The sequence below is a fragment of the Saccoglossus kowalevskii genome, chromosome 5 (assembly GCF_978046115.1).
Source record: "Saccoglossus kowalevskii chromosome 5, keSacKowa6.1, whole genome shotgun sequence".
Taxonomy (NCBI): domain Eukaryota; kingdom Metazoa; phylum Hemichordata; class Enteropneusta; family Harrimaniidae; genus Saccoglossus; species Saccoglossus kowalevskii.
In genome coordinates this window covers 20,900,699-20,927,382 of record NC_140645.1, presented here as the reverse complement: position 1 = coordinate 20,927,382, position 26,684 = coordinate 20,900,699, and the positions used below count along the sequence as shown (strand labels likewise).

The window sequence follows — 26,684 nt, the reverse complement described above, 5'->3', positions numbered from 1 at the left end:
GCATTTGCGTGAGTGAAAGATGCTGGTGAGATTTCACGTCGCAACATGTTCTATTTATTTCCAACGCGCGTGGTCGGCGCCTTTGATTGCGTTTATTTTGTTCTTTCATACTCGTAATCTATCGCTGGCATCGTTTATTTTGTAATGTCTCACAACTGAACGTCAGGTCGGGTTGGGTGATCCCGGGGAGTTGAGCTGGCAAATAAGTTTGACTGGCTAGCTAACTAAGGTGATAATGTACAGCGGCATTGAACGTGACGTCGTCATAGATTTTGGCGCTATATATAAATATCTGCATTGTTATTGTCTTGCAGAGCGCTGCTACTATATTGGACAATTTCCAAAAGTCGGAAGCCTCTCAACTTGTGCCAACAACGCCATCAGGGAGTTCAACTATAACCGACCTCACAAGTGAAGAATGTGGATACGCCTGTATGGAGAGGGAATCGCCGCCGTGTTGGTCCTTCAGTTACCACGAAGACGGATGGTGCAATCTCCACGAAACGTCAGCGGAACTAGGAGACGCTGCACTACAGAGTGCCTCACATTACACGTACTATGAAAGAACGGGTAAAATAAACAAACCACTGTTCCCATGTAAACTGTCAACGCGATGACACCTCTTCGGCGTTTGAGATACAAATTGTCACCAATACAATCACAACTGCCAATAACGTGCATATGTCACTGTACAAATTATATTTATAGATTATTGACCACTTTAGTATTATCGTGATGAGTAAAGCACGACATTTTCTTTGAAATTAACCATTTACTACATCTGAATTTGATATTGGTAATTCATTGAGTTCACGTGAAATTGATGTATGTCAAGCAAATGAAAAAGCAAACAAATAACGATATATCTACATTGGAACATCTGTGAATACACCTTTGCATACAAAAGTACATAATTGTGTTTTTTTGAAATGTCACTACTACAAGATTACCGTAATTAACATATGCATGTTTTATTTGCAATTATACATTTATTTGCGGTGATACATTTCAATGTTCCACGTATTAACATAAAAAAATGTATTGAAACCTTCATTTTTCTTATAGGTGTGTGTGATGGTTTTCTTGATGGCAACACCTGTTACTCTACAATATCGGGAGTCTCACAGGCGGCTGCTACGTCACAATGTCAAGGGTCAAATCTTGGGAATTTAGTTGCACTGCATAGCGTGGACAAATTTGATTCCCTAATTTCAAAGTTGCAAAATTGTACGTACGATCTCTAAGTGCTTATTTTCGATCTTCACAAATTTAAATCGTTCTTCAGTGATCCCCCAATATTATTGAAATACATTTCTCATGCCTTTTTTATTGTATTTCCATAGATGCGGATACAGATTACTGGATAAGCCTTATAGATTATATGAGTGATAGAAATTTCTTTGTATGGCCGGGTATCAAACTTCTTGCATACGATAGATGGGGTAGTGGGCAACCGACTGCTGCTGGTACCGGGGATTGTGTAACTATATCCTCGTCCACTGGCACCATGTCCATAGCAGAATGCACACATACACATAAAGCATTGTGTGAGACGAACACTGGTAAAAATCTGAGCAATTACATCAATATATCTTTACTGACACATACAGGCAAACACACTGTGTATAGTGCAAATTGTGTATTACTGAAATTATATATATTCAAGAGGACGCGATTTGTTTGTTACAGATATCGTTTTGTATTGGAATCGGACTGACGTTGGCTGTTATGCTACAGCTATTATTGTAGCATTGCAATGCTTAATCAATGCAATTATTTACTGTATTTTTTTAACTACGTTCACAGAACTCAAGTTATTTTTCTTTGTTTATACGTTTTGTCTGGGGCGATTTGTTTTTCAATAAGGGAAGGCTTTTCTAAACACTTTTTTCTAGCTTTGTCCTTCCTTCTCTTCGTACCCACATTTCTTATCCAAATAGGTTCATTTTGTACTGCTTTAATTATTTGTTTCTATTGTTGAGGTATTTGATTTGAAAGATACTTGTTATAGTTAAGTTTGAGTTTCTGTTTCTGTTACATAGTCGTTCTGCAAGTTTTTGACATATCTAGCCAGTCACTGCGCGTACGACTGCCGTGTTCAGTTGCATACTCAACATTGAACAAAATATAGTAGCTCGGCTTACGACATCACTAGTTGGAAGAATGGCTTTGTAGTTGCACATAAAACAGCCCACTGCTCTGGTGCTTAGCGCGTGCAAACAAACACTGCATTATAGTCGCAGCCACGGAATATGTAACTTCTCTCAAATCGGCCACGTTGGAAATAAATATATACTGCCTGGCTCGCTTCCATCATAGGTATGCGCATAACAGTTCACGAGTATTTCGTCGAACGAGGAATGCGACAATAACCCTCTGGATAACGCGAGTATGCCACGTCATTTAAAACGATCATCGAAATATAGACACGAACACACACGTGTGTGAGCGAGTGTATATATAAAGTTGATGGTAACAAATCAAGTGGTCTCAAAAATAAAAAGAGCCCTTTAACTAGCATACAAAAATAATGGATATGTCAAGCGTTGCGGGAAAATTTTGACTCGCATTTTTGCGTTGTGGAGTTTATTTGAGTAATTTCTGCTTAGCAACGTTGATAAAGGTAAAATCGTCTTAAATCGACATAAATAACTTCATAACTTCGCAGTTTACGAGCGAGCAACTGCATTTCTTGCGGTATTCTTAAAAAAATATTTTCATGCATTATTTTCAAACTCTCAAACTCAGTTGACATGATCGAACACGAACAACCGTTGTATTTACTGTATTTAACCAATTTAAAAAAAAAATTACCACAATTACTCTCGCTCATTATAGAATAGCAGTGTGTATTTGCATATCCGTAATGATGTCATATCTTTAAATTAAAAATAAATAAATTATAATATACAAATTGTTATTCTGAGAAGTAATATCGTTGTAACTAGAATAAACTCGGTTTAACTGGCAAATATCTTCGTATTATTGTTATATCGCGTGCAATGCTTTTTTCAAAAAATCGACATTCTGTAAGTGAGTTTCTGTTTCTTGCTTCCTCACGTACAATTGGCCCCGGGTATCATATGGGCAGTTTGGAAATATGGTTTGCTAGAAAGCCAGTGTTAGGTGACTGTAATATTATTACATGTGTAGGGTTCAAGTCGGTTAACGCTACAAATGACTTTCACCATTTTTGATGTTGTCATCTACGGTAGTGATGCGTTATGAGTTAATCATCGGTGTTTAACACATATACTCTATTGGTTGATGTCCAACAACCGCGTGGTTGATAACGACACTCGACACTCAATTGCGTGGACGAGTTATTCAGTCTTTCAAAGCGGTAGGGTAGTCACCTGCGCACGCGCGGGAATTGAGTCCCAAGCGACGATAAAAACACACGCTAAAAACGCAAAGGCTCATGGGTAGACGCTTGTTTGTAAACAATGACACGCTACGGCCATCTGACGCATGCGTAGGTGACGATTCCCCCGCTTTAAGAAAAAGCTGTTACGTTTCTGACGTTGACTTCTTCTTATATGAATGTATATGTCGTTACTCCACAACACCCGAATACCGACAAAAACTATTTTTTGTCACCAAATTTAAAAACACATTGGCTTAGAGCGATAATTTGCAGCAATGACGTCTAAATATTGTATATGTCATTAAAATATAATTATAATATTTTTTTTGCAGTTCAGACGGCAATATTCACTAAAACTCTTAGTACGAAACTTGACCTACCGTGGTTTGACAACTACACGGATACGTCGCAAGAAGAATGCCAGCTATTATGCGTCAATGCTGAAAACCAATTTTGCCGTTCATTCAACTTCGATGGGTCCACGTGTGAGCTGAACAGCCACACTCCAATAACGTCGCCTACATCTTTTCACAACAAAATGAACATATTCGTAAGAGTAGGTAGGTAGGCATATACTATTTTTGTTTTACATAATTACTGTGAATGCTGTATTCTTACTTTTCAAACCAAAATTCCATTACACGCAAGTAGTCAATAAATATCCTTGATCATGACATTCCATTTTTCCCGATAACTTATCGTACGTGAAAGCAATATTACTAATACATTACGAGATCCCGCGTTATGCGTGGAGTCGAACGTGTAAATGAAACAAAGAATGGTTGTATCGTCGTAATGGCGTCGAAACATCGCAAGGGATTTGGTGAACGCGACAGTGTATTTATTTCCAAACATTATGTGCTATACACATGTTATCATAATCAATTTTCAAATTGATGAAATGATGGTATTTCGACGCAATATTACAACTGAAAGATTTTCGTTTTGACACCGAGTTTAAAATCAATTACCGCATACATTGAGTCTGCGCCTTACAAGCATTAAACAAAACCCCGCAGTGAGCTTAAATCTTCTATTTGAGGGTGGTCACAGAATCAGTTGTTGTTTATACAAAGAATATACTAAAAGTAAAATAACTATATGCATGATAAGCAGTCAACATATATATTGCTTGATATATAAATATTGTACATCATGCAATGATGGTGTATTGAACTATAAATTTATTAATATAGGACGAATTGCAAATTTGCAATCATGTACATATCTCATAAACAATGAAATATCCTATTATATATTTTAGACTTTAACGCATTGCTAAATAGAAACAACCATCAAAATACAATTAAAATTGAATTGCATTTCATTTATTAGTAGTCAGACTTCAGTGTTCACCTACAGGGAATTTGGTTTACTATTTATTGAGTTGTACCCCGCAAAATACAATTAGGGAAAACACAATTTCTATTTAATTTATTTTCAACCAGCCTCATCTTTCCTACAGTAACAAAAACAAAAACGCCACTGTTAACATGTATGAAATGAAAAAGAACAACAAGTGCAGATGGATGTTTCTATCTTTGCTTGAGGGGAAATAAAAAGTGCAGCCGAAATTTAATAATATTTCAAGTTATGGTATTGCGCCATATATCAATAGCCAATATAATATACTGATTGCTTCTGCGTTGGACAGAATTACCCCGCGGGAAATCTATTCCTCTTGTATAAATATGAATATTTTCATGTTTTATGTTCATTATTATATGTTTGTAAGTCTCTGATATATGCTATCAATTAAATTTAGTCCCCGAAGACACGTTCTTATTCCATGTTAAAACATATTAACTGAGTAAGCAGACAATATTATATTTATTGCACTAGTGTGACCATTTTAATTTTATTCTGAGTCCTTGGCTAAATCACTATAACGAGTAAATAAATAAATAAATAAATAAATAAATAAATAAATGAACGAACGAACGAACGAACGAACGAACGGACGGACGGACGGGCGGACGGACGGACGCTCAAACAAACAAACAAATAAACAAACAAACAAACAAACAAACAAACAAATAAACGAACAATAAATAAATAAATAAATAAATAAATAAATAAATAAATAAATAAATAAATAAATAAATAAACGAACGAACGAACGAATGAACGAACGAACGAACGAACGAATGAACGGACGGACGGGCGGGCGGGCGGACGGACGGACGCTCAAACAAACAAACAATCAATCAATCAATCAATCAATCAATCAATCAATCAATCAATCAATCAATAAATAAATAAATAAATAAATAAATAAATAAATAAATAAATAAATAAATAAATAAATAAATAAATAAATAAATAAATAAATAAATAAATAAATAAATAAATAATTTGTTATTCATTTCAGTTTGTTCAGATAGTTGTGAGAATGGTGGGACGCAGGATTTGGAATCATGCCGCTGTCTTTGTCCTCTTGGATATGGCGGGAAACATTGTGAAAGTAAGTACTGGAAATAATGTATGTTTATTGTTATGTTAAAGTTATTGATAATATAAATGAAGTTAGAGCTTATCAAGCATCGTCTTGTGATCTTGAAATGTTCGACTTCACTCATTATTAGATTGCATCGTATGAAGTATTCGTTGTGGGTTCGCATTGACATTAAATACTTGAATGTTACAAACACGTTAGTAATTGTTTCTAGAAAACATTAATGATTAACATGTAAAAGTTATGGATTATAATAGTTATACATCAGACCGAACATGCGAGTGAAACTAAGTTGTGCACCATACCCAAAATTATAAGACTCATATTATATTATAGTCTAGAATTCAAAGTAGAAAGCTAGAAAATTCCGTCAAATTTAGGACAAATTGACAGAAACATGGCTTAATTTGTTTATGTATTGTTAAAGGGTCACATATATGTTTCCTGCCACTCGGAATGGAGAATCATGGAATACCCGATTCACGAATAACCACGTCGTCGTCCCAAACCAATGCTGAAAGCTATTACGGTAGACTGAATGATAAAAGGACGCCTTTCAAAGGTTGGGTTGCAGATAATGCGGATGCATCGCCATGGTTACAAGTGGATCTAGGAGAGCTTACAGTGGTCACTGCGGTATGGCTTGATTTGCTGTGATTATTCTTACCAGTACCCAACTCGTGAACATGTCAACATTTCATAATCGATGAGTTTGGCTGAACAATGTATGCTAGCGATTCAGCCATCGAACGAACATCTATTCAGCCTCCGATCTACACATTCAATCCGTTCGTCCATTTATGTTTAATCTATCTATGCATTATTCTACAATCTATCCAACTTTTTGTTCATGTTTTTGTCTGTTTATTTATTTTATTTATTCTCACCGAATGTAATGATCATATTACGATCATAAGTTAATAATTCCGAGAATTCATGGTGAGAAACATAATAAATAACTTTATTCGGACTAATGAAATATTATAATAACATAACATAACATAACATCTTTCTCAGAGCTTTATATATCAATTTCTAGTACAACTATTGTATCTGTCACCTCTTAAACAAGCAATTTAATATGTACATTTTCAAGGTCGCTTTATAGTTGTTTCGAGGGGAATTCTCGTTAATTTCTATTGGTGCAAATTTCAAAAGTGTAGTACTATATAAAATTGAATTGGAGAACTGACTGACGAACACCATCCATCCATTCAGAGATGAGAGCTAAATTCAACTTTTATTTTTTCTTTAGATTGGAACCCAGGGAACAGGAGACATCGGAGCCGAACTCAGACCTACATCTTACAAATTGCAGTACAGCTCAGATAACATAATGTTTCAGACCTACCAACACAACGCGATCGACAAGGTAAGGCTGTACACGGTTCCCTTATAATCAAGGTGAATATTATTTAAAGTATAATCACTCCCAGTTCTAGATGTGGTTAAAATGAGAAACTTAATTTACGACATTTAACCTGCTACGGTGGCCGCTATTTCTTAGATGTGTCTAAATTGTATACGTATCACACATCTGTTATGCATTCGAATACGACATTACACCGGGACATTATTCAGGGTGTCAATCTTCTTGATGATGTCAACCGTTGCACCGATGTTGGTAATGTGTTCGTGATAAGAAAACGTGATACGTGTCAATTAATAATCAACAAGGGATGCAAAGATACAGTATAAATGCAACATAACGATGAACAGTCAATATTTTTTAATTGCTATGGTAATTGTAGTTTATTCGCCATGTAGTGCACTTGATAATGATCAATGCAACCTTCAGACGAGGCTAATAACTGTGACCCTAATCTCTACACCGATTACCATACAATGCATGCGTTTATTCACGTACTTGCTACCATTGTGTATATTTATTTACATGAAAGGTGTTTGTTGGTAACTACGCTGGGAATAAACTGCTAATACATGAACTTGAGACGTTTTTAATTACCCGATATGTCAGAATTCTTATAGCAGGTGGTGATCACACTTTAAGAGCTGAATTGTATGGCTGTCCGTCAAGTAAGTACCAAGCATAACTCATCCGTTTAACCTTTCGCGACAACTTGAATGATTACACAAAACTTGTTTATACAAACGCGTTTTAGTAAATTGTTGTCATACAAAGGCAGAGAGCCCTCTTATGCCTTTTCTCAAAATCTTTAGGACACTACTGTTTTGAGTTGACAACTTTTAGACAGTTATTGTGCATCTATAGCTGATTAACGTGTCGGGACAACATCTATGATATTGTCCCGTGTGTTGTTACTGTCATCAGTGCACTAAAATGCAAAATACAGTATCTATGTCAAAGATGAATAGACAGAATATTAATACTTATGTATGTAGAATAGATCGGTTTATTATGGTCGTGAAATATGGCAGATCTAAATATACGTCATACTATTTATCCCTAATCAGAATATAAATTCTGACTAATGTCATGTATAGCTGAATAAAAGAGGGTTCCATGTTATTACGTCATATCCTGCAAATATCAAGCTTTTTTTCCCCAGATAACTTAGCTGCTTTCAAGAGCGTTCACCAATCAAGCGAGCAGGCAGGCGCTGCGGCAGCTAACGCTGTTGACGACACACCCGATAGCTGCACATCACTGTACCACAATGATTCACCTTGGTGGGTGGTCGATACAGGTGATGCTTATGGCATCATAGCTGTTGCCATGGTTACAAATGGAAACCAAGGTAATTTGTAAAGCAATGCAATCATTGATTATAATGCAATTATAATGTAATGTTTAAATATAAATATAATGTGAAAAATTTAAAAAGCAAAATTAAAAGTGAACTTAAGATGACAACCCTCTTTTAAATATATAGAGTATGTTACAATTCTATGTTTATTATTAATGGTAATTACAAATATTGTACTTTGGCCAAAAAAATATTGTTGCCCTCAGCGACTGACCGAAAAAATATGAAATATCGGTTAATTTTTTTAATAGGTCCAAATATTAAAAAATAACCATTTTAAGCAGTCAAAAAGTATATTTTTTTTATAAAAATTAAGGAACCCGGACCGTTGTTTGATCCCAGAGTCCCCGTAAGTGGCGACTTTGAACCTCGGGTTGATCTGTATTTCTTTGATATGTTCCGAATACTATGAAGTCCATATACTTTGGCTATTTACTATACTCTTAGTTTTCACGAATTTAGAAAAAAAAAATTAAAAAAAAGTTTTTCGTCTTAAGGGCAACATAAGTTTGTTTTTGCCTTATAGCATTGTTGTGTGTATGTTATACCTTCACCGCCATGTTAGCTGTATGTCATCCCGCGGAGGTACTTCCGTTGGAATGATGTATATGAGTTTGCCGCCAAATTGGGTTTTCCTGTAATCTATGGAGCCTAGAAACGGGTCAACATTCTGCAGCTATAATGCTTTAAAATAGAAAAAACATCGTTATTTTAGTTATTTCAGAATAAGGCACAATTCTGTTAATCGGACACACGTTTTCGCATTCTGGCTGTCTTGGAAAAAGTAGGGATCCGAAGGTACTGGTGTCACACTCATATCGTGTTGTTTGTGCCATCTTTCCTGACATTAACATAACTATCTGCTGAAAATGGTAAATGTAAACGCTATAGTTTTTGAAAGCTAATCTGACTGGACTGGGATGGCACTAAATCACTTACTCAAACCATATAGCTTATTCTATACAGGAGAGCCACTTAGTGGGACAGAGATAAGAGTTGGTATGAACGACCAATCCTCATTTAACCAGAATCAGCTGTGCTCGTCGATGACATTGAAAGATTGGGAAAACAACGATCAGTACATATTAAGACACTGTGGTGATTCTATTAATGGACGATATGTTAGCATGCAACTGCCATCGACTGGCATGCTCAGCGTCTGTGAGGTTTTAGTCTATGGTGAGTACAATACTACACCTCCAATCTTAATGAGGCTAACAATCTGAACATGTTTCTTCGACAGTGATTAACAATGTAATTTGAATATTCATATGCGATCTTCATAAAAGCTGACCAATCAGTGATAAGGATTACGGTACTGTGCGTTTGATTTGCTCCATTTCAACCTAATTTTGTTTCTGCTCACTGCGTCACTATTTTGTAGCTGAAAAGCACCCATGTGGCATAGGTGGAATATACAAGAACAATCGATGCTACGCGATGTATGAGAGTTTGGACGACGCGAGAACGTTTGGTGGCGCTATGGTGTCGTGTTATGCCGAAAGGTGGGGATCGTTGGTGAATATAGAAAACCTGGAGGAATTCGAATGGCTGTCAGCTTTATCTGGAGGTAAGAGTGTCGGTGTTTTGTTTTTCACATGGATCAAATCTAATGAAGTCTCTCATCCCATACAATTATCGATTGTTAGGACTTGCGACTCAAAGTAGACTAGATGTCCAGTTTTTATTTTATGCGTAAACTATGTAGTTGCCATTCTAGTTTGTACTGTTCCCAACGCTACTTTTTTTATACACAGGGAAGCGGTTTACTGGGCGTCCGAAATCGAATCACAGTAGCGTGACGGTATTATACTGCACTGAGTCTGAATTGAAGACAGATTATTCAACATTTAAAATAACGTTCAAACAGATTGTATTTGGACAGTTGTTCACAACAAAGCGTGTTTACAAAGTTTGGTGTCGAATAATTTCTTTTTCCATCTCAATTCAGGGAGGTCTTTTTTAACCGGACTAAGCCGCAGCCCCTCACAAAATGCATACACGTGGACTGATGGAAACCCCGTAGGTTACGTCAAATGGGGTCTCGGTGAGCCAACCAACGGCGACTGCGTTCTTATTGAAAGTGATTACTCAAGTGTAGAATGTTCAGAGCTGAATATGTTTATCTGTGAATACCAACCTGGAGGTAAGTTGACATTGTTTTAGTGGGATAAACCGTGATTTGAAATTATCATTTAATATGATTTCATTACTTCGAAAAAATATATTACAAAGATTGTTTCTCCTATTATTTTGGATATACACACATAGAATTTTGATAACATCTCTTGGAATTCGAATGTGATTTCAGAATTTCGACGTGCAAGTTTAATTTATAATATTCTACAACAACTTGCGCCAAACACGTATAGCAACCACAACAAAAACTAGTTACCAAAACATTCCTACATAACACATTGCTAATCGTAAAACATAAACTAGTATGATATTAACGATACACCGAATTCTTGAAAACGGGTTACAGAACAGCTTGAAGTTGGTGGTTGCCAGAACAATTACATTGTGACTCGATGCACGGAATCAATAATTAAATATTCGTTGATTTCTATATATCGTTACAGGAACTAGTCTGTTATAAGCATGATCAATACATTGTATTTTATGAAATAGTTTTACGTAAACCACAAGAAACGGTGTGATATAGCGGTTGTAGACGTATTAGACGCAACCAGACTTTTATGCAATAGACCGCAACGCAGGAAAAGTCGCATGGAGAATCATTCTATTCAATGTTTGACGTAGTTACCCGTCCCTGTATTTTCTAGTGTTTACGGAGTAAACTAATATTATTCGGTGCGTTGTGAAATCCTGTTAATATTGTCCGAAATGTAAACAAAATATAAGAATGTTGACTGTGTTACACAGTTGTATTTTGATATCCTGACTGATATTACTGTTTGTTTTTTTGTAGACACCACTCGCATTTCTAAGGTAAGTCTTATAATCAATCGCAAAATGAGAGCACTAGTCAGCACTGCCACAAATATATCGTGTTCACAGCAACCTTTCAATAACGCCTTTAATCGTTCCACGCCTTCCGTTTTTTTGCAGGCTTCACCGATGATACAAATTGCATCTTCCCTCGATGAGCTAGGTGACACTTTAGGATTTGATACTTCGTCGTTTGTTGTGAAACTTGTGAATGACAAACTGGTGGAAAGCTATGAATCAGAAGATGTGATTTTTGCTGTCAGAATACTAGGCACAATCATGGAATATGCAGCAATGGACGCGAATGCCACCGAGGTGAAACTAACATGACTGTGTTTGTGTTTCGATTTTCTAGAATTGTGATATGAGTGAGCACATAGTCTTTCAGCCACTTATATGAATACTTAGTAGAAATATATTTACTATTATTTAACTGACTTTTAAATGCATGTGATATGAGCTAAGCAGAAGTAACATTCTAACATATCCCTTTCTTCCGTCCTCTCGAATTTCAGAAGTTTTTATCCATAATAAATATAATCCTGGATAAAAGCAACGTTGATCTTTTTCAAGAAGCTTTATTGGTAGGTGGAATTATCAAAATAGAGTGACTGTAATTTGAAAATATGCTTACGCGTTTATATACATATTAATTTCTCAAATTGCGGGATTACCTATAGGCGTCTTTTGCTAATCTTCTGTGGTTTAATTTAAATATGCCAATTGTATATCTACACAAACAGGCTGTGCCGACACTTGCATCGGACATTATGACCATGATGGAGGAGTTTGCATACATGGTATGCACATATCAAATAACAGCTCCAGGTGAAAACCAGTACTTTTACGATAATTTCGGTAAGTAATATGTAGTTTCAACATATGAGCAACCATAGGCAAGCCGACATTAATCCCCGTACACGTTGGTTTCAGCGATGGAAACTCAATATGAACGAGTGTAATGTAAATATATATATTGATATTTTTATAGTCAACGCTGTTAAAATACTATCCCAGAATCTTAGTTTCCGTATGCACATTAGTGTTAGGCTTTTAAAATGCTAAGTTTTTTTAAGCGTACATGTTTCTTTGTTTAGTCAGTTACTAGGAGTACTGCTCCCACCGTCGCAGAATTATTTAATAGCCAAATTAATTCATAATTCGTCAGTAATTTTAATGAAGTTAATGTGCAATATTCTTAGTAATATTGACACATATTGTTTAGTATGGTGGATATCCACGATTGGGTACAAGAGCATAGAAGTTTAAAATTAAAATTGTTATTCATAAGCAACATGAAACCATCAAAGTTGTCCTTATAAACAAGAATTTAATTCATAGTGGAATGGGTGGAGTAAGCCAGTGTTTAATTGTCTTGGGCAATAAGAACGGCTAAATTTCAACTAGAAACGGGCATGTATACCTGTATGTATGAAGCCAGTGAATTTAAATTCAAGCAAAGGAACTGCATCTACGTATAAATACACATGAACACTTGGAGCACTAAATGTAACAATTGCTCTAATCTTTGTGCTGACTTTGTGGGTTAAACCCACTTAAAATATGCCACACCAGCCACATAGCGCCAGACGAAGCGATGGATAGTCAAGAAAAACATTGAGTGAAGAATTTCAAAGGACTGAATTTTTGTCGACCATCTGCAGTCCCCTGAACAGCTATCGTGGCTTACATCACAGTCCCACAAGAACACAATACGCAAAGCAAGGAATAGCAACAAACATATTGGAAAAGTGAAAAACAGTGAAAGAAAAACCAAAAAAACACACAGTCATATAAATGTTTAAAGTTTCTAGAATCTTTATTTGCTCCAACTAATGCAGAGTAAAACGAGATGAATCAACGCTATAGTCCGCCATCTTTATTTTAATATTGGATGCAATCATTGCGATGCTGTATGCACACATTCGAAAATGTAAATGATTATAATTTGTGAATTAGTTTTTTAGTTGCTGATTTCTTTTTATTGTTGTGTGATAATCCTAAACCTATTTTATTATTTCCAGTAATGTATATTCGAGCCATTCCTAGTGGCTTTGATGGCGATTTAACATATAGCGTGGATGTCGACCAAAGGGATATCCAAGTAAAAGTTGCACGCGAGACTTTTAGTTCTATGGAAGGTAGGTTTGATAAAATATAATACCATATTTTAGAATTAAGTCAGAAAATAGGACATACTTTTGAAAAGTGTCATACATATGCAAATTGTATTTTATTGCAGTAAAATTTACGGCAATAAGTTATTATACTGTAACAGAAGTCATGTTTACCAACTTTGAAGACGTTGTTGGCAATATGCCGGAAATAGGAAGTGACATCATTTCCTTATCACTGCACTCAACATCCGGTGAAGTACAATTGTCTGACGAGAACCCCGTGCATATACAATTCAGCCATAACAAGGTAGTCCTTTTATTAAAGTATGACTTACTTATTTTCCAATAGGAAGTATATCTAATGAATCTATTTATTTCAAGAATTGTTTGGAAGTTAAACTATCTGCATACTAAATACGGCGGTGACATGACTTGTCACGAGTTCAGCCTGCGAACACGTATATTTCTCGCAGCGCACTCGAAAGCTGTCTTATATGTTGAGTGTATGCGTTTGTAAATTGACTTTAGCGTTTGCCTCATCAACTTAGTTTCCATATTGTACCTCTTTATTGAACAGAAAATGGAAGAAAACGAAGAGGCACAGTGTGCATTTTGGTCATTAAACGACTCAAGGTATGGTTTGATAAATACTCAGTGTGGGAAATGTTTTACAGAACTATTGGTGGCATTGTTCTTACGAGACATATATATCACATACTTCAAACTATCAATACGTTGCAGGTTTACTAAAGGGTCCCTGCGAACATGGTAAACGCGCATCGATGACGTTTTAAGCAGGTGGATTTAAGATCATGTCTGTAAATCGTCTTGTTCATGTGACAGTCAGTTTAGAAAGTGAGGAATGTACGTGAATCAGTTTTGTTGGACATTTTGTATATGCTTATTCCAAAGAAATCAATATTTTACTATCAATACATTCGGTAATGAACGTGAACCCTTATCTAGCCAGGTAGTGTAAGGGGGAGCTGGAAAGGTAAATAATAATCCCATTGCTTAGGTTGCCAGGAGCAGTCTATCTATTGTAGTTTCAGCACTCCGAACAATATAAGTATGCATATTTGGAAATGCATTTTAGCACATAATACGAACAATCTGCCATTTGCTTTTCCAGAACAAATGGTGGTATTTGGTCATATGACGGATGTCGCACAAACGAAAGTAATTCAAACGAAAACGTCACTCAATGTATCTGTGATCACATGACTAGCTTTGCTACTCTTATGCAAATTGTGGATTTTGAGGTAATATACCAATTAGTATGAAATATATTTAAGGAACCAGATATATATGGGGATGCTGAAGTCAGGACAAAATTGTTTCTGATATTTACCTACATATACCATCATATCGTCTTTATATGCTTATACTGAACATAACCCTGAAAATTGATATGTGATGCAACACGTGTGTTCATTTTCACAGAACAATGGCCACCTTGACGTGCTCAATTACATTTCATATATTGGAGGCATATTGTCAATGATTTGTCTTGTATTGACGCTAGCATGCTATGGCTTTCTCAGGTGAGGCATTAAGAGAACAAATTAGTAACATGTAAATATGACCACTCACGATGTGTGAATACCAGGAAAGAATGATTCTATCTAGAAAAGGAGGGATTGTCAAACATAAATAATATCTAAATAATGAATTCTAACAGCATCGATTTCCAGTCGAGTCGAGTCTGCGAAATAAAGGCTGTAAACAGAAATTAAGATTATTTTTGAAATGTGAAAAATTAAGTTTTTGAAGGGAGTGAAGTAACGTCTTGATTTTAGGTTTTCTGATACCATGAGTTAGTAATTATTATTTTACAATTTCCAGCATGTCTAAATGTTCATGCGTGTATTCGCCAGTAAAGAATAATTCACACTATTTGGTCTATGTCACATTTTACAGATTATACTGTAATTGTACTATAATACATAGAGACTGTGTATAACAATGGCTAAATATTGACAACAGTATGTGACGTTAATGATTAGAACAACTTGAAACATCAATTGTACAATTATATACATTGAAATCAGTTCTTTATGCTCGTTTCATCTGCTAGATTATATGGATCACAGCGTATTGTCATTCACGCGAATCTATCACTGGCGCTGCTTGTAGCACTAACAATGACCTTGTTTGGATTGGATGCTGAAAGTCCTGTGAGTAGAAAATCAAATCACTATCACCTCCGCCAAAACGGTTATGTTTTGCCGGCATACATTTCCTGGTTTGTTTGTTTGTCTGTCTGTAGGATAACTCATCAATTTAGAGGTGGATAGTCAAAAATGAGGGAATTCCCCTGGCGCAGGGACGAATCCGGTACTTTTTAACATGTGGGTGGGTTTTCATGGAAACGTTCATTTCGGAAAGATTTTCAATTATAATTATAAATAAAGTTATAGATAGATTGTCATACAATCTTCTGCAGGAGTTGTTTGTTTTGGGAAAAGTAACTTCTATCATATTTCAGAAGAGAAAAAGATCTGGTTGCACAGACAGCAACATTTTTTGGACTAATTAATCATTTATAGCTAATGGATTCACATGTAAATTTTAGTCAATTTTGTTTTTTTTTTCAAAAAATAGTTGGCTAATGTTGTTCTAATTGTATGAAGGGAAAAGCAGAAAATAAACTGGGCAATTTTGTGAATTTGTGATGAAAAGAAGAAACAGGTTGGCTGAGGTCAGGATCTATACCGTGGAGTTACGCTAGTGCCTTCACGTTAGAGATCTAGGCACGTGCCGAAAAAAAAACTCGATCTCAGTCCCGATAGATGCTTGGGACCGAAACTCGGCACGTGCCGAGATTTGCTGCCTGAACGCTCGGCACGAGCCGAAATCACGCCTCGGTGGTAAATTTAAGAACACAAGCTGATTCATACTTACAAAAATCAGATATACAGATATACTAGTGTATGGTAGGATGCTGTAGTGATGAATGAAATGAATGCAAACTGTCATCAGCGAGCGACGCATATGTATGTGCTGCTGCAACCGGTATTTTCTTGCAACTACATTGAGGTGAAAAAACTAATTGTGTTTGGAATCTTCTTTGCCGTTCATGTGCACGATGGCTCGTAATAAACACCATAGCAACAAATGAATATAATTTCACTATAGCACTTATTATTATCATCATATGCGTATCGTTTTCCATGTTTGGGCCAAATAACAGATCGACGAATGAGAGCGTGATTTCGGCACGAGCCGAGTCGGACCTACGTGGGTCCCAAATAACGTGAATGCAACTGCTGTAATCCCTCTGCAAACACAAAGGATTAAAAATTTCGACACGTGCCGAGATCCCGTAACGTGAACGTAATAGCTCTTAAGTATTTTTTATGATTAAAATAATATCATGCAAATAATAGTTAAGCTGTTTATAAATAGTATCTAGAATGATTAGACAAATTAACGTGAATTAACATAAATAATTTATCGTATTATAGATGTTATGTAAAGCAATAGCCATCATGATACACTATGCGTGGCTGAGTGTGTTTATGTGGATGCTGATCGAAGGCATACAGCTCTATGTCAAGTCGAATGCAGCATTCAGCAAAGGTGTCAGAACGTGGATATTTGTCATATTTGGCTGGGGTGAGTTACATACCCCGTCTTCTTCAGTATGACAGGTCGTAACCGGGTCGTAACGCGTTATTGTATTTTGCTCTTACTATTCATTGTCCAACTGGTAATTAAAAATCGCTCTATCCTATCATTTATGTGGTCAAGTGAATGTAAACGTACATGTCGCTGACACGATTAGAGATAATGCTATTTGATATACAGTTTTACGTTGTATTATACTTTATATTATACATGCAGCCAATTGTGACAACGGTGATATGTACGATTACGATATACAAACCATTAATAGTAATTCCGTCACTAATATATCTATCGATTATCGTTATGTAGTATATTAAGCCGTTGTGACATATACTACATCACCATCGTTTATTTGTCTTATTCTTCATTACAAGGTGTACCACTATTCATCGTCGCCCTCACGCTAGGAATACAGTTTGACACATACGAAAACCCCAAAAGGTTAGTTTCACGGAATATGCAGAAACTAAATAAATGTAATTGTAAGCAAACGAATGTACATATAGCACTAACCATGAGATTTGAAGGATGGGCAGACGCGCTCTTCACTGCGCCACAGCCACTGTCGCCAAAAGACACCTCAATTACATAAACAAATTAAACAAACACTGGTAACAATGCAATAAGATATTGATAGCTCGACCTCCAGTATATTGCATCACCCACATGGCAAAATATCATAAATACATCTTGAACAATTATCCTCATTCTACCCAATCCTGAATTCATTTCGTCACTTTCTTTTTTTCACACAGCTGCTGGTTGTCAATAGAACATGGAACCATATGGGCATTTGTTGGACCAGCCATAGCAGTGATAACGGTAAAGTTTACTGTATGTGTTGCATAAAACGTAATGTATCCACATTATTCGTTTTGGATTGGACATGACAATGACATGAATAATTAACACAGGAATGTTAACAAACTGTTCTCCTATCATTTTTCAGCTTAAAACAATCAAAAATGTTTTATGTGAATTAAAACAGAAAACTATTTTTTCCCGTGGCATTATGCTCCAAAACAGTAGGACAAAAACAGGTGTCCAATTTGTTTCACACACAAATATTTAAATCGATTGTTGTATTTTAGTGACTTATTTTATGCACATGTCGTGAGTTTTCATCCCTTATGGTAATCGTATAGCACATATGGAATCCATTATTCCTAAAAATATTAAGTAAAACTGCGTAGGCCTAGTAGTGAGATTGTCGTCCACAAAATTGTATTTTGAAATATTGGTTTGCGGAAATTCATTATATTGTCGATAAGAAGGGTATACACGGGATATAATACATGAGTTGGTTATGTAATTAAAATCCGGGTTACATTTTGATAGGAAACCTTATTATGTTATGCGTAGTCGAAAATATATTAATCCATTTTGTATTTCGTCTTGTTGTAGTTAAATGGTATCGTTATGGTGATGGTTATTCGAATTTTGATGTCACTGAAGGCAAACACTGATAAAACTGAATTGCAGAGAATCAAGTAAGTATGAGTAAATAAAATGTCATGTTTTGTGCATCAATATCATATTCTTACCCGTACCACGAATCATAGTCTGTATAACACGATTTAACGTAATGCCTACACACATATGAACTTGCATATTCGAGTAATTGAAATGAACTAGTTTAACAGTTTGAGCACAGTGCTACCTATTCCATACACGTGTTCCCTGTTATGAATACTTCTCTTAATGATATGATACTGAGACATAATTGAAATTAATAATTCCCATATCCCCAGCGGACACAGCGACTGGCAATACTTCAAGAAAGATAAACTACTTCGAATGTCCGGGAGCAAAGCTGTGCCATTTATTTCCTACTACTTAACAGTTATTGATTGTCAATGTAATCATATTTAATTTCTTTATAGAGCTGGCGTGAGGGCAGTGCTCATCTTACAACCGCTCCTCGGTATAACCTGGATGTTTGGACTATTCTCAGTTAGTTCACAAACTGTCATGTTTCAATATTTATTTGTTGTCTTCAATTCTCTCCAGGTAGGTTTTAAACATTTTTATATCTTACAATTTGCTTGCTCATACAACTACGGATTACTTTAGCGTCGAAATTGACTAATTTATCATTATTTTAATATAATGGAGGTTATGACGTTATGTTAATTAATCATTTAAGGAAATAATTGCTTATGCTTTATATGTCGTGATTAAGGATACATTTATGTTATTTTTTCTGCAGGGCATGTTCATATTCACGTTACAATGTGTAACGAACGACGAGGTAAGATTATTTGTTGTCATATTGAAATGCATAAAACATTTTTATATAAATTGACGAATGAGCATGTCGTTTTGTACAAAATCAGTTTATCCCATAATCATCTATGTATTAATGAAAGAAAATAACGACTTTACTAATTCATTCTTCGAATTCAGGTCAGAAAAGCATTTACTTTGAAACGCAAAAAGCTGTCATCAACGCTTGGAGTGACGTCATTCGGTACATCGTCGTCTAACACGGAGTCAAGCCTTGTCGACAAGAGTAAAGTGGGAACAATTTCACGCACTGCCAGTAAGTAATTACCATACAACCAATGCCATGTGTTATCAGACTAGTGAATAACACTAATATTTCTCCTTGGTTAATAAACTTCGAATACTAGACAATAAACAAATCAGATCTGGCTTCAAAAATTAGAATGTATTGAGCATTCAAAAAAACACATTAAAAAAAAAAAAAACACCGGACAACATGCATATCAGAGGTATTAGTCTTAGTCACAATATGTATATTGCCGCGGCTAACATTACAGTTCATTGGACTACAAAATTACATGTTTGCATAATTTATTGAGCTGAGTGGCGGCATGCGCAGATGATGATATATGTAGTTAATTATTGTAATCATAGATTCATTGAAGATTATATACCACATAATTTTGTTAAGGACAATTAATTGGAAACCAACAATTGTCATGCAACGATGTGGATTATCGGCCCATGTGCATAAATTCTGATTTATTATTGAATGTCACTCAATTAATATCACTTTGTTTCATGCAGGTGCGTCTAGTACAAGTACAAGAAAAGCGTGGTTGTAATCATACGACGATTTCTCAGTGATATATTTACATTTACAGCTAGTCGGGTACATCTAATTCATGCACGTCCGGCAAATATGTATGTGTTGAATGAAGTATATAACGTCTGTATATATAGACCTACGGCAACATGCTACCTTATGTACGTGTCACCTACCTTGACGACAGTTTCAGTGATGAACAGGATGAATGCGTTGGTAGTGTAGATTCATGTTAACATGTAACATTTATTTATACATTTTAATTGAATTATAATCATGCGCGTAATTTTGTACAGCTCTAGATATAAATGATTTGATTAGATCGTTAGTATCGTTAATTTGATCATTTGATCATTTATTGGTATTTGAGCATTTGTTGCTTGCAGATTTAAATAAATAGATATATATATATATCAAATATCATATATTGAACACTGGCCCACGTTGGCAAGTGTGCGAGTCATGTTATCCAAGGCCCCATGCGCCTGCAGCTGTGGTAATTTCATTCACATTAACAGGTATTTATCAGTTGGAATGTGTGATTCAGTCTATCTAAACTGGGAACTTGTGTAAGCGACTCATAATAAAAATAGCTTTGTTTTTAGAATATTGTAAATATTAAAGTTTGTAAATAACATAATTTCATTGTTGTACAGTAGTGTAACACATTGTCTATTGGTAATATTATAAACTATAATATAAAAAAGTAATTTCTATTCAAGGTTAACATAAGGCCCGATTGCTCACTTTTATGAACACGTTGGGAAAAATACAAAACATATTTATTCTTGCACATTTATTGAACTATAGAGCAATTGTCAATTTGCAAGATGATGATATTATATTTGCAGGATTGTTATACTATACTGTATTTTCTACAATATAACTTTGAACCATACACCGATGTTTTTGGCTCGTTTAGTATTCTCTGCAGAGCCCCATTAATAGTGGTCGCATGGTTTTGTACGCCCCGATTTGAAAAAAAAAACTTATCTAATTTATGTGTAGCTTGTTCTAAAAAAAGTGTTATTTGTTATTTATTGCACAACAAGTAAATACTAGTAATATAGTACAAAAATATATTCTAAATTTCTCTATTTTATTTCATGAGTTTTATGTATGACTTACACTAAGCCTTCACTGCACGGTCTAAATTAGAACGTGGCCGTAACTAGTAAGATGAGTTCTCAATTAGTGAAGAAAGACGTCCGGAATAATCAGACAATTCCGTCCACACACGGTTCTCATTACGTTTAGTAATCGTGAATTTACCACCAATTTGTACATATTGTAACCCGTAACACGCAATGCCTTGCACTGTGTTTTGCTGAGCGTTGACACGGGAATAACGTTATTTTTGAGTGATTATGTGTATAATAAAGATTTTCAAATATGTTGCCAAAAATAAATGTGACTATGTCAGTGATATCACTTAGCAGTGTGTGTCATTGTGTATGCCTGCAGTTAGCAGTCGATATGTAATCATGGCCGAGAAAGTTGATATCATGTTGCGAATGTGTAAATGTCGCTGTGTATTTATAAACTACGATGACCGGTCACTGGTAGCATAGTGGTTGTCGCATCATACTCATGGCCGGTAGACCCAAGTTCAAATCCTACCTTAGCCTGAACATCAAAAGGGTCGCCTCTTACCCTTGCTGAGTGAGCCAAAAACTCAATGGGAAGACCTATTCCACTGGCCGAGATTCATTCACTCACGAATGCGACTATGGGGGAATCTTAGGTAAGGACCGCAGGTGCTTGTGTTCGACAGAGCCTGGTTGATGATAGGATAGCGCACTTAAATTGACATTTGATAAAGAGATGGCCACACAGCCCTGTCATGGAGTCCCAAACATGAATATGACTTCTGTGGCAAAAATGCACTGTGTCAGCACTAGCACTTACAATTGCACATACAAAAAAGTCAGGAGTGACAACAGTGACTGTCGCCTGGCACAAACAAATGTTCATGGCACTGAAGTCATAACCTCCGGAAATATGACAGATGATACCATTTGGCAGGATACAAAAGCCTTTCTTCAAACGAAAAGAAAGCTACAGTCACACAAAAGCTCGCCCTTTTTACCAATAAGGTCGAAGTTGATCAAAAAGTGCTAACTAAAGCGGGAGAGACTTTACGTCGGTAAATGTTACTATTACGTGTCTGGAACTGTATCGTTGATGTTATTCGTGGTAATAAAAGATTGTGAATGATATTGACTTCCAGTCTTGCTGTATAATCATTTGACTCTGGCAAGTATGATTTTCATCACACACAAATCGGATTTGAGTTTGTGTTACACTTCGTCCATTGAGGGCACGAATGGAGAAATAAGATATATTCAGTTTTCCATTGATCACAGGAACAATAAACGAACAATGAGTCAGTCAGACAGTCATCTGTTCGTCCATCCACACATCCATCCACATTGAATATAAACTACACTGGCATTCTGTACAAACTGTGTACAATTGCACCCAAAATTGCTATGTTAAGTAATGCCTTTTAACCGTAGTTCGTGACTACTATTAATATGATACTTGAACGACATATGTAGATTATATTTTTATTATATACTCTTAAAGTACATTGCCGTATTTGAAATATAGTCGTAAAGAGTCTGTTGTAAACAAATGTTATACAAGACTTCTTATTCCATTATACCACGCTTCTTATCTGTATCCACATGCTCTGACTGTTCACCAGTAGAATCTCGTTTTCCGCATCCAAATTTAGAACCAGAGAAGCACTGTAAATAAAGTTACAATAAATAAAGTTACAATAAATATTATCGTCATACATATAACACCAAAAATCATTACGTTCGATAAAAGCTGTATCTGCACGCGTGTCAAAACGTATGTGCACTTGTTCTTATTTTCGATTATATATTCTTTTTATAATATCATGGTGTTGACGTTCCCTGCTTGAGATGTGTTGCCAGGGTGTATTATAGAGAGACGGATGATTTTGAGGGGGAACTTGAACATATATACATATTGCAGAGATGGTACCTGGGAAAATAAATAATTAATACAAGGGAATACATGAAGTTCACATCCCTTGTGATAATATAAAACATGTAAAAGTTTATTTTTTTTTTTTTTTTCAGTCAGCAATGATTCAGGAACCTATGCATTGGGTTCTTTTTGTCTGCCCGTTTGTTCAGCATTCGTCACGATGTCGATTGTTTATGTCTATTTTTTTAAAAAAACAATATATCATTAACTGTTTCATATCTTGGCCGATCTCATTGCAACTTTGTACTTAATTAATTTTGCTTTTATGATTTTAATTACAAAAATACTTGACTGCAGGCCATTTTCACGCACCTGATATGATTCAAAAGTATTGTAAATATCTTCTGTTAAATACTTTCAAAACGTTTACTTACCCCAGCTGCTGTATTGGCTCCGTATGGTATTTGTCCTGTTACCGTAGATGCTGCTGAGAGCAGCAACAGTGCTGTTGCAATAAAGATAAACACGCATGTAGTCTTCATTTCGAAATTAAGTCTACAATTCCTGTAAACGTAAACAGTGAAAGTTGGTACAAATATATACAAGGTTGTATCAATTTGATTTGTTCATTTGCATGAGCTACGATTTAGTTAGTCCTCAGAGCGGTGACGGTAACGCCTGGCGAGAATCGGGCACACATATTACATTCAAACTTCCGAGTTTATGGAAGTGCAGTCAAATTTTAGTTATGTTAAATGTCAGGTGACGTGTGCCTGGTAACATGTAAATTACACTTAGAAAATGTAGTATTAAAAATACAATAAGTGGAAAAGTCCACAGCTGCAATAATGATTATAATTTCCTCGACCTCGCGAAGGTTACGCACAATCACCTAGACTAAAATACAACCAGTATCAATTAATTGATTGTACCTAATTGCATTATATGATATATTTGCGAAAAATGACCAACTGTGTCACAAGTTGTTTGCTGCAATTTTGCAACAACACTAAGTGAGATTTGGCAGCAAAAAGGGTATATACTCCACCCCACTGTTCAATGAATGCTGTGGATCTTGGGTAATACTATCCCTTTCACTGTAGTAACTGCATATGTTTTCAAAAACATTCGACAACAGTTACATTACTTGGTATAGCTATATATTCCTTGAGTTTGAAGGATTCTCAATGATCAAAACCAGTACGCCAGTGCCTGTCTGGCTGGGCACCAATTCGTGCACCCCGAAGCACAGGTTAAGTTCAGTTATTGTTGCCTCAATGAACTATGTTGACGGCACCCGGAAGCGCCCGTTTGCAATCCATGGTGTTTAAGATAACTTCAAAGGAGGTTTATCAAAGATGTACCGAGAGCAATGAAAAGCTTAATTTAATTTTAATAAAACTCCACTGTGGCGCTACCTCATTAAAGTTGACTTCGCAGAGTGACCATCTAGTCGAATGTTAAATGGATGTCTACTACACCCCTGCTAAAACCAACGGATTGTGTATGTTACGTTCACTTCGTCCATACATAACTATGGCATATTCGCAATGTCGTTTCAGTTAGGGCAATCGCGTGATTGTTTGTCTTTTATCATTGTATTACTAAACCAATATACCATTATCATAATTCATCATTACGATTAATATTATTATAATCGTTATCAACATCGCCATTATCAGTTGATTTGCTATATCATATAAACAAAAAACAAATAAATTGTTTGTCCACCTTAACCGACATCTTACAGAACAGAAAATGCTACCTACCTGAATAACTCAAATGATCGTTTTAGAAAACTGCCGTGATTGCTGTACAACTCAAAAAAAAAACAAAATCGGTTAGATATATATATACACTGAACGTCTCGTTAAATTAAAATTACATATGAGAAAATGTACCAGCTGTGACCGCAGAAACGCCTCAAGTATAATAAATTTAATACTAGGACGATATGAAATTGTGCCTTAGCTCATAAAACGTGGACCTTGTTATTGATATTCACATCGAGGAAATAATTAAATAATAGTGATACGATTACATTGTTGCCTTCACGAATTATCCCACATGCTTGAGTAAACAGTAAATGGTTACCTTAGGAACAACAATCTCATGAGCCACTTTCATATAATCACGATTAATTTAATAAAGGTTTAAACAACGTGCTAGTGGTGTCAAAGATGGCATATATATTACTACGACTGATTTGACCATGTATTGTAGTTTACGTGCCTTTTCTTTATTATGGATGTTTGGCAATAGTTTGTTTAGATTCTGAATTCCCACTGTTGGTTATACGTTTGTCTACAGAGTTGGTGTGTTGTTATTTCTACACTTTTATATAATAGTTAGAATGACAGTTAGTTTATACTATGAGGTTATTACGATGATACCTCAAAGTATGCACACAGACTGTACAGCGGCAGTATCGTCCGACGCGCAGCATCGGTCGAGACGATGGCGCACTGTCTGAATGCATACTTTGAGGTATCCTCGTAATAACCTTAGTATTTTCCTTCTAAGGATACATCATAGCAATGCCGAAATCCAAAAAGTTTAGAACAGTATCGGCGAACTTCTTTGTGTCTAGCCCGGTCAAACCCTGATCGCAGCCATGTTTGTTTTTATTATTAGAGGACTCGCGTGTAATCATTCCATATTTTGAATTCGCATTTCCGTATATGGGAGGATGAAAATACCCCACAAAATACCGCAAAATTACGCCACGCTGTAACTTATGACGTTACGATTACAGATGTATCATTGCCAGAAATGGACAATAAAATCAGGTCAAGTAGGGATTTCCAGTCTATCCCATTGCAGTGACTATAATTGTATGCAAAATTATTCAAAACAATGGATGATGTTGAAAACAATGGTAAGTGAGATAATCTTTCGTTTGTTTAATTTGTTAGTTGATTATATGAAGCCATGTAATAAATGGTTTTGGTTGACAGAGGACGAGATTCCATTAGGTACACTCTTATATTGGCATTGAAGACAGCCACCTGTTATATATGTAATACAAAACTCTGTGGACAGACAAATCTTGTGAATATCATTGTTGTCGTCAACGGCGATTGGTATGCAAATTACGTCTGACGCGTTACAAGACAAAAGTCGAGACTGTCGTGGAACAATACACAACTCACGGACAGACGTCGTGATGAAAACCCTTCTTTATAAAGAGGAAAAACGGTCATACAATATGTTGATTTTGTGCACCTTTAGCACCAATAGCAGTATAGCGTTAGTGGTTCACGTTCGAGAAGAGGGGTGGTTTCACATGGAATAACGGACATATTTGAGCTGCATCACTGTGTTCATTGTATCAGAAATTATCAAGAACGAAGGGAACAAACTTGAAAAATCGCACATTGTCCATTGGTATCACACTGAGCCAGTGGAAGATTTAACA

The 26,684-nt window shown here is 35.8% G+C and overlaps 1 protein-coding gene and 1 long non-coding RNA gene across 2 annotated transcripts; one reads left to right on the top strand and one right to left on the bottom strand.

Moving 5' to 3' along the window:
* The first annotated feature begins 19 nt into the window (after positions 1 to 19).
* LOC144358831 (uncharacterized) lies at positions 20 to 21,711 on the top strand. The gene is made up of 31 exons (XM_085498788.1): positions 20 to 25; positions 315 to 570; positions 1,066 to 1,227; positions 1,344 to 1,562; positions 3,700 to 3,927; positions 5,739 to 5,831; positions 6,250 to 6,458; positions 7,078 to 7,194; positions 7,724 to 7,859; positions 8,354 to 8,542; positions 9,518 to 9,730; positions 9,936 to 10,121; positions 10,503 to 10,697; positions 11,484 to 11,503; positions 11,624 to 11,818; positions 12,019 to 12,087; positions 12,247 to 12,361; positions 13,528 to 13,644; positions 13,746 to 13,927; positions 14,198 to 14,253; positions 14,753 to 14,882; positions 15,064 to 15,164; positions 15,698 to 15,797; positions 17,088 to 17,238; positions 17,625 to 17,691; positions 18,006 to 18,072; positions 18,655 to 18,740; positions 19,134 to 19,260; positions 19,460 to 19,501; positions 19,657 to 19,792; positions 20,284 to 21,711. Exons 1-31 carry the CDS (start codon positions 20 to 22, stop codon positions 20,319 to 20,321), a joined length of 4,008 nt encoding a protein of 1,335 aa, XP_085354914.1. The 3' UTR covers positions 20,322 to 21,711.
* A 1,147-nt stretch (positions 21,712 to 22,858) lies between these two features.
* Positions 22,859 to 25,100, bottom strand: LOC144358815 (uncharacterized). Its single transcript, XR_013421898.1, has 3 exons — positions 25,036 to 25,100; positions 23,701 to 23,830; positions 22,859 to 23,055 (listed from the first exon to the last, which is right to left on the bottom strand). It is a non-coding gene; the product is annotated as an uncharacterized LOC144358815 (long non-coding RNA).
* Between the last annotated feature and the right edge of the window lie 1,584 nt (positions 25,101 to 26,684).